The sequence below is a fragment of the Grampus griseus genome (assembly GCF_964374135.1).
Source record: "Grampus griseus genome assembly, chromosome: 1".
In the NCBI taxonomy this organism is placed as follows: Eukaryota; Metazoa; Chordata; class Mammalia; order Artiodactyla; family Delphinidae; genus Grampus; species Grampus griseus.
Window position 1 is genome coordinate 127,342,461 of NC_139017.1, and position 12,511 is coordinate 127,354,971.

The 12,511-nt window shown below is 38.2% G+C and overlaps 1 protein-coding gene across 1 annotated transcript in view; it reads right to left on the minus strand.

Moving 5' to 3' along the window:
* Positions 1 to 8,179: 8,179 nt before the first annotated feature.
* DNAJC6 (DnaJ heat shock protein family (Hsp40) member C6) overlaps positions 8,180 to 12,511 on the minus strand; it is a gene marked incomplete at both ends in the record, with an annotated part of 91,031 nt that continues 86,699 nt past the window's right edge. Inside the window, 3 exons of the mRNA XM_082658697.1 lie at positions 8,180 to 8,281; positions 9,798 to 9,974; positions 11,970 to 12,112. Coding sequence (XP_082514823.1) covers positions 8,180 to 8,281; positions 9,798 to 9,974; positions 11,970 to 12,112 — 422 coding nt within the window. The remainder of the gene's footprint in view (positions 8,282 to 9,797; positions 9,975 to 11,969; positions 12,113 to 12,511) is intronic.

Sequence of the window (12,511 nt, forward strand, 5' to 3'; positions counted from 1 at the left end):
CACAAGAGAAGAAAAGGACCTACAAAAACAAACCCAAAACAACTAAGAAAATGGTAATAAGAACATACATATTGATAATTATCTTAATGTGAATGGATTAAATGCTCCAAGCAAAAGACAGGCTCGCTGAATGATTACAAAAACAAGACCCATATATATGCTGTCTACAAGAGACCCACTTAAGACCTAGGGACACACACAGACTGAAAGTGAGGGGATGGAAAAAGATATTCCATACATATGGACATCAAAAGAAAGCTGGAGTAGCAATACTCAGATAAAATAGACTTTAAAATAAGGAATGTTATAAGAGGCAAGAAAGGACACTACATAATAATCAAGGGATCAATCCAAGAAGAAGATATAACAATTATAAATATATATACACCCAACATAGGAGCACCTCAATACATAAGGCTACTGCTAACAGCTATAAAAGAGGAAATCGACAGTAACACAGTAATAGTGGGGGACTTTAACACCTCACTTATACCAATGGCCAGATCATCCAGAAAGAAGATTAATAAGGAAACACAAGCTTTAAATGACACCACAGACCAGATTTAATTGATATTTATAGGACATTCCATCCGAAAACAGCAGATTACACTTTCTTCTCAAGTGCACACAGAACATTCTCCAGGATAGATCACATCCTGGGTCACTAATCAAGCCTTGGTAAATATAAGAAAATTGAAATCATATCAAGCATGTTTTCCAACCACAACATTATACAGATTAGAAATCAATTACAGGGAAAAAAACATAAAAAACAGAAACACATGGAGGCTAAACAATATGTTACTAAATAACCAAGCGATCAGTGAAGAAGTCCAAGAGGAAATCAAAAAATACCTAGAGACAAAAGACAACAATCCAAAACCTATGGGATGCAGCAAAAGCAGCTCTAAGAGGAAAGTTTATAGCAATAAATTCCTAACTCAAGAAACAAGAAAAATTTCAAATAAACAATCTAACCTTACACCTAAAGGAACTAGAGAAAGAAGAACAAACAAAACCCAAAGTTAGAAGAAGGAAAGAAATCATAAAGATCAGAGCAGAAATAAATAAAATAGAAACAAAGAAAATAGCAAAGATCAATAAAACTAAAGCTGGTTCTTTGAGAAGATAAACAAATTGATAAACCATTAGCCAGACTCATGAAGAGAGAGGGAGAACACTCAAATCAATAAAATTAGAAATGAAAAAGGAGAAGTTACAACAGACACCACAGAAATACAAAGCATCCTGAGAGACTAGTACAAGCAACTCTATGCCAATAAAATGGACAACCTGGAAGAAATGGACAAATTCTTAGAAAGGTATAACCTTCCAAGACTGAACCAGGAAGAAACAGAAAATATGAACAGACCAATCCCAAGTAATGAAATTGAAACTGTGATTAAAAATTTTCCAACAAACAAAAGTGCAGGACTAGATGACTCTACAGGTGAATTCTATCAAACATTTAGAGAAGAGCTAACACTGATCCTTCTCAAACTCTTCCAAAAAACTGCAGAGGAAGGAACACTCCCAAACTCAATCTACAAGGCCACCATCACCCTGATACCAAAACCAGACAAAGATACTACAAAAAAAGAAAATTACAGACCAATATCACTGATGAATATAGATGCAAAAATCCTCAACAAAATACTAGCAAACAGAATCCAATAACACATTAAAAGGATCATACACCATGATATAGTGGGATTTATTCCAGGGATGCAAGGATTCTTCAATATATGCAAATCAACCAACATCATACACCACAGTAACAAATTGAAGAATAAAAACCATATGATCATCTCAATTGATGCAGACAAAGCTTTTGACAAAATTCAACACCCATTTGTGATAAAAACTCTCCAGAATGTGGGCATAGAGGGAACCTACCTCAACATAATAAAGGCCACATATGAAAAATCCACAGCAAACATCATTCTCAATGGGGAAGAACTGAAAGCATTTCCTCTAAGATCAGGAACAAGACAAGGATGTCCACTTTCGCCACTGTTATTCAATATAGTTTGGGAAGTCCTAGCCATGGCAATAAGAGAAGAAAAAGAAATAAAAGGAATACAAATTGGAAAAGAAGTAAAACTCTGTTTGCAGATGACATGATACTATACATAGAGAATCCTAAAGATGCCACCAGAAAACTACTAGAGCTAATCAGTGAATTTGCTAAAGGTGCAGGATACAAAATCTCTTGCATTCCTGTACACTAACAACAAAAGATCAGCAAGAGAAATTAAGGAAACAATCCATTCACCATTGTAACTAAAAGAATAAAATACCTAGGAATAAACCTACCTAAGGAGGTAAACGACCTCTACTCAGCAAACTATGACACTGATGAAAGAAATCAAACATGACACAAACAGATGGAAAGATATACAGTGTTCTTGGATTGGAAGAATCAATACTGTGAAAATGACTAAACTACCCAAAGCAATCTACAGATTCAATGCAATCCTTATCAAATTACCTATGGCATTTTTTACAGAACTAGAACAAAAAATCTTAAAATCTGTATGGAGACACATAAGATGCTGAATAGCCAAAGCAATCTTGAGGGAAAAAAACGGAGCTGGGGGAATCAGGCTCCCTGACTTCAGACTATACTACAAAGCTAAAGTAATCAAGACAATACGGTACTGGCACAAAAACAGAAGTACAGATCAATGGAACAGGACAGAGAGCCCAGACATAAACCCACACACAAATGGTCAACTAATCTATGACAAAGGAGGCAAGGATATACAATGGAGAAAAGACAGTCTCTTCAATAAGTGCTGTTGGGAAAACTGGACAGCTACATGTAAAAGAATGAAATTAGATCACTCCCTTACACCATACACAAAAATAAAATCAAAATGGATTAAAGACCTAAATGTAAGACCGGACACTATAAAACTCTTAGAGGAAAACATAGGAAGAACACTCTTTGACGTAATCACAGCAAGATCATTTTTGAGCCACCTCCTAGAGTAATGGAAATAAAAACATAAATAAAGCAAATGGGACCTAATGAAACTTAAAAGCTTTTGCACAGCAAAGGAAACCATAAACAAGATGAAAAGACAACCCTCAGGATGGGAGAAAATATTTGCAAATGAATCAACAGACAAAGGATTAATGTCCAAAATATATAAACAGATTATGCAGCTCAATATTAAAAAAACAAACAACCCAATCCAAAAATGGGCAGAAGACCTAAATAGACATTTCTCCAAAGAAGAAATACAGATGGCGATGAAGCACATGAAGAGCTGCTCAACATCGCTAATTATTAGAGAAATGCAAATCAAAAGTACAATGAGGTATCACCTCACACCAGTTAGAATGGGCTTCATCAGAAAATCTACAAACAATAAATGCTGGAGAAGGTGTGGAGAAAAGGGAACCCTCTTGCACTGTTGGTGGGAATGTAACTTGATACAGCCACTATGGAGAACAGTATGGAAGTTCCTTAAAAAATTAATATGACCCAGCAATCCCACTACTGGACATATACCCTAAAAAAACCATAATTCAAAAAGACACATGCACCCCAGTGTTCGTTACAGCACTATTTACAATAGCCAGGTCATGGAAGCAACCTAAATGCCCATTGACAGATTGATGGATAAAGAAGATATGGTACATATATACAATGGAATATTACTTAGCCATAAAAAGGAACAAAATTGGGTCATTTGTAGAGAAGTGGATGGACCCAGAGACTGTCATACAGAGTGAAGTCAGAAAGAGGAAAACAAGTATCATATATTAACACATATATGTGGAATCTAGAAAAATGGTACAGATGAACTGGTTTGCAAGGCAGAAATAGAGACACAGATATAGAGAACAAATGTATGGACACAAAGGGAGAAAGTGGGGTGGGGGGTGGGATGAATTGGGAGATTGGGATTGACATATATACATTAATATGTATAAAATAGAAAACTAAAAAGAACCTGCTGTATAAAAATAAATAAAATTCAAAAAATAAATAAAATAAAGGAAGCAACTTTCACATACACACACACACACAAAAACCCCAGAGAGTAAGACTTTAGAAGCTGAACCCTATCCCCAACTTGCCATCAGTTGTGTTACTTAGAAGTATATCCATGTCCTCTGTCACACTGTCCAGGACTACACAGGACTTCTTGGATAAATTTTTATATTCTCTCCTTGCATTCAACTCTCTCACACTATGAACTAGGTTTTATTATCTCCACTTTACAGATGGGAAAAACTAAAGCTCAGATCAAGCCCTAAACAGTTTAAATATGAAGTCAGACAGTCAGCACTTGAACTGTTCTCCATAGTAGATCTTATGCACTAAGAGGGCAGGAACTGCCATAGTAATTAGAAATAACATCCCTTAATGTTTAACAGGGCAATCAAATTCATTTATTAGTTTGATCTTCCCACACAGTATACACAAAATATTGGTTGAATTCACAAATATTAATAAAGTTCACCGTATATAGTATCATCTTTCCCTATCCTACAGAAAAGAGCTAACCTCAACCTCAGCTCTGGGTAAACCTCTCTGTGCTTGCATTTCCTGAGCTAGGATTTACAAAACATGCCTCTCAGAACTTTTTGCAAATTAAATGAGAAAATGAATATATGTAACAGCACCTAGGGTAGTGCATTCAAGATAGAGGCAGTGGCACCCTATCTGCACTGGGGTGGCTCTCAAGTCAGTGCTTAAGTTAAATGCAAGTTCGATGCAGCACTATTGTAATCAGTCAGTGTTAATTTTCCTTCCTCAATCTTCACCACCACTTTTTTACACATAGCCACTCCCTTTACAGAACCTACAATGTAAGTCCGCCATTGTATGCAGACAGATCTCTGTCAGCCCAGGGAGATAGAAAAAAGGGCTAAGGGACATTTTACTTCTGGTTGCCTTTTCCCACGCATGTTATCCACTCCCTACCACCTGAGGTTTCAGTGTAATTCCAGCCCCAGTACCAACCTGCAGTGATACTTTGTTTTATCGACTATCAGTAACAATAACAGTAGCTACTATTTAGTGAGTACCTACCCACTTGATTAGGGACAGTTTATATACACAATCCCTAATTCCTCCATTGCAGGGTTGCTAGAATTGTCTCTGTTTTACAAGCAATAAAATTAAGATTTAGCGAGTTTAAGCAATTTGCCCAATATAACAGTCCTTAAGTGGAAAAACCAGGATTCAAACCCAGTCTTTTGGTCTCAAACTAACATTGTACCATTATGCTGAAACACCATGGTTTATGTATAGAACAACCAAAACCTGTCTACTTGACCTAAATTCCCAAATAGATGTTTCCAGCAGGGAAACTGTCCTGTTGCTGCGATAGCTGGTTCTGGAATTCAACTTGCATGTTCATTCCTTATACAATAAGTGTTTCATCAGCATCATTAGGGTCTAACTTGAACGTTCTTCCAGACAGAGACACAACGCTGATAGTTCAAATGCTTTTGACTTGCAACATCTGCTTCCAAATGAACATGCTGCTTCTCTTCTTAAACACCTAAACGATCTGTTTTCTATGACAAAGCCTCAGACTCCCAGGATCAATCCCTTCGCCTCAGCACACAAATGAATTAATATCCTAGCTAGAACACCAGGATTTCTATGCTGATTCTTTTTGAAACATAGCATTCATGCAGCATGATCAAGTGTGTCTGTGTATGGGGGCAAGGGTGGCAACGGGGGGTGGTTAAAGTATAAACCAAGAAGTCCTGTCAGATCATGTTTTGGTGCAAATGTATTATATGCTTTTCATATTCTTTCTCCATAACTTTTCTTAAAAGTGAATCAGAAGGTATAATTCAAGCTTGTCATCATATTCCCATGAGTGCAAAAATAACTTACATTTCTACAAATATTTTTGAGCCTTTTAATATACATTACAAATATTTTAGACCAATCACATTTTGTTGGTGTAACATATTTACAAAACAAAAAATATATTACAATAAATATGAACGAAACAGTGAATCCGATCAACAACGAGCTCTGTCACAACCAGGTATTTAAAAGGAATGCGAAAACCTGTTGGTCTGCATATGTTAAGAGTTTTGAGATGAATAGGGGTCCAGAATTATAATGTATCCAGAAAAGAGATAGGGAACATCCCAAATTTAAGTTAGGTAAGATTCTTTCTCATTGCTAATTACATAATGTTTAATGATGTTTTAAACTGTGAACATTGATGAATTATCCAAACATGATACAAAGCTAATATAGTTCTATCATTTCAAAATGTATGTGACATTCACATAATATCCTTTTAATTATTATCATTATATACTGTAGTTCACACAATATCTACAAATGTGAATGAGAAAAAAGAGTCACAGCAACATGTCTCACATTCCAGTTTTAAATAAGACAAGCACATACTGCATCAAACATTATTTTATGTTAATAAATAACACCTAGTTTTTTATGGTTACTTTGAACAGTTTACAGCTGTATATTTAAAAAGAGAACATTTTAGGCGAGTTTCACATTGTCAGCAAAAGGTAAAATAAATAATGAATCTTTATAACAAAAAAAAGAAAGAAAGGAAAGGAAAGGAAGAAAGAAAGGAAGGAAGGGAGGGAGGGAGGAAGGAAGGAAGAAAAGGAGAAAGAGAGAAGAGAAAGAACGAGAGAGTTGTATATAGAACATAAAGTATTTTTGACATGCTGCTTTTCTGGTACAGTCTGCCACAAGAAAATGAAAATAGAAACAAAAAAATGATTGTCTTTTAAAAACAAGTTTTGAAAGCTTTCTACCATACTGAGCATAAACCTTTTAAGACTAGAATGGAGATTTTTTTTGCCATCTGCTTTGCATATATATCTTCTGCACACTGTGTGTGTGCACACCCAAAGAGATCTACTAAAGTCACAGGATAATAACAACTGCTTGCCCCTTAAAATGAGAAACAGCCAAAACACTGAACTGAAATCCAACCAGTCTGAAGTCTGCAAAGGTTGCAGCCTTGCTTTACTTTCACAGATGTCCCTGTGTGACTGTTGTTCCTGTGGACCCCCGGCAACTTTTCAAACAATAAACCCCACTGGGATAATCCAAGGGGTCCAATTTCCTCAGGTGGGAAAAGGAACCTGGTTCCTCAAAAAGCCAGTCCTGACAAGCCATCGGACTCAGTCTGAAGGGAGCTCGGCTCTCTCTCTGCAACTGCCCCTGTCTGGTTACTAGTGGTTAGTGTTGTCGTCTATTCTCTTCCCACAGCTACTCACAACCCCGGAGGACAAGGGGGTCCATACTACACATCCTTCCTGATCGACTGTGAATGCGCCAAACTGCTTCACAACCCGCTCCCAGCAAAGAGCATTTTCTCTGCTAAGCAAAAGGAAAAGCGTTAAGCCTAATAGCAAAATTAGAGGTTTCCTTCCAATCAGGTTGTTGTTATGGTATTAAGACTTTTTGTTCAAGCATCCAGTTTTCTAAAGGGAAAAGAAGGTAGCAGCCCAACTTTCTGACCAGGAATACAGATTTCTACACTCTCAGAGTCCCTATTTTTCTTTAGCCAGCATTTTCACGAAATTTTAGCTTATCCAGGAAGCGTTGGTAGTAATCACTGGATTATAATATAATCACTTCCCACATAATTCAGGTTCTTTTACATCTGTCAGTCCTCTTGACCAAAAGAAGTATACAGTATTATGCTAGAGACCATAGTAAATTTCCACTGAAAAAGATACTTGGTGCTTGTGTTCCTGGAGTCTATGTGAAGCCATTGCTCAAACTATATCTTTCCAAGAAAATATGAAAACCATTTAAGTCCACCATGTAACCTTATTATTAGAACTTTTGCTCATCGTCCTATCCTCAGACATTGAGATGGGTGCTATGCCTTTGGTGGCCTCTATTTTCCATTCCCCCACAAAACGCTGAGTAGGCTCCCCAAAGGGCAGGCTGGAATGCTGTAAAACTCTGCAAGCTTATCCGACTAAAAGTTCCTCTCCTGCTTTGGACCTTTTATGGGGGGGGGATCGGAGAAAACAAACATCCACATTCCTTATCAATGAGGAATTAATTTACGAGTAACTTAACAGTTAAGTACTGGATACACGTTGCTGGAGTTTTTTGGTTCACCTGTGAAAACCTCAGAACTGTGACACACACTAAGCATTAGCACAGGTCTGCAGCAGAGATGGAAAAGCTCATACATTAATACAAGGGCTTTTGGCCTTGATTTTCAAATTCAGACCAGGCATCATTGAGCTCCATGAAAATCATCTTTGCATATTGTTCATAAGGTTGCCCAGTAGCCTATAGAAAAAAAAAAAAAAAACCACACATTAGATACCACAGACCAAAGTTTTATTTCTATTAAATTTTTCACTGCTAATATGTGGGCTCTAAGGAATTGAAATGTTTTTCTATTAGGCCATTTCTCTTTTTACAGCCCCATCTACATGCCCCTAATTACTATGACCTCCCCAGGAAGCCCTCCCCCTAGGGATTCACTTTTGGTAGTAGTGGTCAGTCACTGAGTAGGTAACAGAGAAGTTACTGGGCAGCACAAAATGTATCTCCATTTCCAGAATTATCTATCAAATGACAAAGGTTCATGACTGTCTATCTCCAATTGACTAGCCATATTTTGAAAAACACATTTCTCCATTTCTTTTTTTTTTTAAATAAATTTATTTATTTATTTATTTTTGGCTGTGCTGGGTCTTTGTTGCTGTGCGCGGGCTTTCTCTAGTTGCGGTGAACGGAGGCTACTCTTCCATGCGGTGCTCAGGCTTCTCATTGCGGTAGCTTCTCTTGTTATGGTTGTGGAGCATGGGTTCTAGGTGCACGGGCTTCAGTAGTTGTGGCACAGGGGCTCAGTAGTTGTGGCTCAGGGGCTTAGTTGCTCCACGGCATGTGGGATCTTCCCGGACCAGGGATCAAACCCGTGTCCCTTGCATTGGCAGACGGATTCTTAACCACTGTGCCATGAGGGAAGTCCCCATTTTCCCATTTCTGAAAAAAGTTCTTGGAGACCCATAACATAAGGCATATAGTTTGTGAATTTTTCTGGGCTGTTTCCCTTTCTCTTTGATTCACTGAAACACATTATTTCTTTAATACTATCCAGATTAGTCACAAAAAGTGTGGAGAGATGAAAATCAAATATATCAAATTCAAGTACGTGTTCCCAAGCAGGACTTCAGTCACAGCCTCACATCATAGGACTGGTATCCTCAGTCCACAAGACAGCAAGGGACCCAATTCTGTCAGGGAGGTTTCTGTATATCATGGTGATCTCAACTGTGCCATCCCGTAGCTGAAGTTTCTGACAACGTGCAGCACGTACATGTGTACGTACTTCAATGAAAACATAAACTGGCATAATCAATATAGTGAAGCGTTTAGTTCCATTCTGAGTATTTTGTTAATTCTCACCAAGTTTGCCAACTACATTCTAAAGCTTTTTTCACTTTATAATCCTGGCTAAATATCCTGCTATATCTCTAAAGGAGAACATTTTCCTGTCCAGCTCTTAGCCCACCCGTAAGTCAAGACACAGTTTGTATCTGTTCCCTGAAAATGAGTCAGTGGTGAACCTTACACCTAAGGAAGGCCCCTATTCCATTATTTGTAATATATTATTTGATTCCTTTTCTTCTGTTTCATAAAGCGTAACTATTTGTTTAAATACCTTTTTTGAGCCCATGGGATTTATTTTATATAAATGGTCCAAGCAACAAGTTGAAAGTATGATGCTTTGACGCACACTTGTAAACGAACGACAGGAGGCCCAGACACGCGGTGGCGGAGAGCAAGCTGTACTCACTTTATCTGGATGTACCACCAGCACAGCCTTCCTGTACACCTTCTTCACCTGCTCTGGTGTGACCAGGTCTGCCATGCCAACTGGTTTCCACTTAGTCTCCCCAGCCCACAGCATGGTATGCATCGTGGACAGAAGGGCTCTGATATTTCTCTCTTTGCCTTCAATCCATTCCAGAATCTGTAAACACAGGGGCAGTTAAGAGATCCAAATGCTCTCGAGTCCAGAGGGTCTCCACTGTGATTCTGGAAACCCCTCCTGCTCCAGCAACGTCGAGTACCTGCATACTCCAACCTGCCCTCTACCTGCTTTTCTTCCTCCACCCCCGACCTCATCTTTCTGGTTAACTCTTCATCATCCTTCAAGAGCCTGCTCAGGAATTTCATACTGCTCTGCCTTTGAGAGTTTGAATACTTTCCTTCTTCTCTGGCCCCCCCTGAGTTAATTACTCACTCCTAAAGTATAAACTCCATGAGTGCCCACACCATGTCTGTCTGGGTCCCTGCTATCTGCTCCATCTAGTATAGTGACACAGAGACACTAAAAAAAAATCCTTTGGATAAAAGAACAAATTTCTCCGGGCTAACTTTTAAACATGCTTCTATCATAATATGTGTGACACTTTATTGTAATCATGTGTTTGTCTTTCCCTGCCACTAGGCAGACCTGTTTGAGGAAAGGTAGTGTTTTTAACATATCACTGTAACTCAGAAATCAAATAGTATGCCTGGCATGGAACAGAGCTCAAAAAGGGTTGTTAAATGAATACATTTAGTCATTCATTCCAACTACGAGCATTCATAGTTTGAATCTTCATAGTTCGAACAAATGAGATGATTAAATTGAAGGGTTTGCAACAATGCATCAGCATTTAGCACATAACAGAAGCTTAGTCAAGGTAAATGATGGCTACTCTCCCAAACGATTTAATACCCCGTACCAACTAAATAACCAAGCATGGTTTAAAAGACATAAATGACTTCCTTTTATAGAAAACTGTCAGAGTTTACCTAATGGACAAAGGTTCTTGAGATGGAGCACAAGGTTTTTGGAAGGAATATAAAACCTTTTGGATGTTGTATGAAGTGCAAAGCAAATACAAACAAAGGATCCTATATTGTACTCCAAATAGTATCTGTACGTCTTCAACAAATGTTCATATCTGTAGGGAAATTATGGCGAAGAACAGTAGTATACTTTTTCAAAATGTGTGACATTGACTAGCTGTACCACTCCTGATTTTGGAGTAACAGATTAGACCCCTCATCTTCCAGGCTGCTACAGGATCAGTATATTTCGTCTTGTGGAAATTCAGCCTCTCTGTCTGTGAAGAGCAGTCCACTTATCTTGATCTTCACAAACTCTTTCACTATCTCACACCATTCATCAATATAACCACCCTTTTGTTCCCAAATTAACCGTCATCCACAATAACATCCTCAGCTATAAAGTAATGTCTCCGTTTTCTTATCTATGAAATAAGGGCATCACTGGTTTGCAAACTTTAAAAGAAAAGAAGATAATAGGGAAACATTCTCCTTCCCCAAATAGAATCTTACCTAGACTTCCAAGAATCAAAAACAGATAAAAGCAGAAATGCTCTGGTTAAAAGTGGAGGGAAGCAGTGGGGAAGCCAAGGACCTCACCTCCCTCAGCCTTCCTCCCTGCCACCTTCCCAAACCTCCAGATGTAACATTACGGGAGTGAGTAATTCCAGGTACATCAGTATTTCCCTCTCTGTCAGCAAAGAAGAGATCCTGAGGGCTTCAGTTGATCTGGTCTAATATAAAGCTCTCAAAGCAGAAATAGAGAACATAAATAATGCATTCTTCTTACCTCCAAATCATAATGACTTACCTACAGATCGGAATGCCACCTGAACAATAAGATCACCTCCTAAAGAGTGCCATTGCTTATTTGAAAATGTAAACAAAGAAAATCTATACTACCATACCATGGAATAAAGTGCATTTTATTAAAGAAACGAAACAGCATACACAGTACTCCCTGAAAGTACTTTGCTATTAAAGGACACAGTTGTACTCAAATCACAGCTATAGGAACCAAATGAAATAAAGTGGATGCTAGAAACCTAACACGGCACCTTCTATAGGTTAGTCCCACACTGACATCTCCACACACATAATAATCACCCTGGGTCAGAGGCTCACTTACCTTTAATTTCTCAGGATCCATCTCCTTAGCCATTTCCTCCTTTCTCATCTCAGCTATTGTTCGAGGGCCCTTTTTGTCTCTGTGAGCATTAAAACCTTGACCAGAGAGTAGGTCTTCAAAGTCAGCTGCTTTTTGTTTCCCTTCTGCAACATATTTTAAAAATTATTATGGTTTTTACTCTGAAACATAATATCATATCATTATATCACAACACTTGGTCTTCAAGGTGCTTTCACATGCACTAAGCCCTTAATCCTCTCAATTACCCTGTCATGTCCATTTTACAGATGAGGAAAGTAAAGTCTGGAGAACTTAAGAGATCATTCAGAATCATATACCATGTCCATGGCAAAGCTTGGACTCGGGGCGGGATTGCTAGATTAAGTCTAATTCCATATCCAGTGTTCCGTCTCTTCATAGATGAGGATATTCATGATTCTACCCCCTGCTCCCTCCCCCACGCCCCCCAGACCCCAGTCACACAACTAGTTAGTATCAGTGATGGGACCAAGACCTGGGTTTTGGTACTTGAAATCCATGCA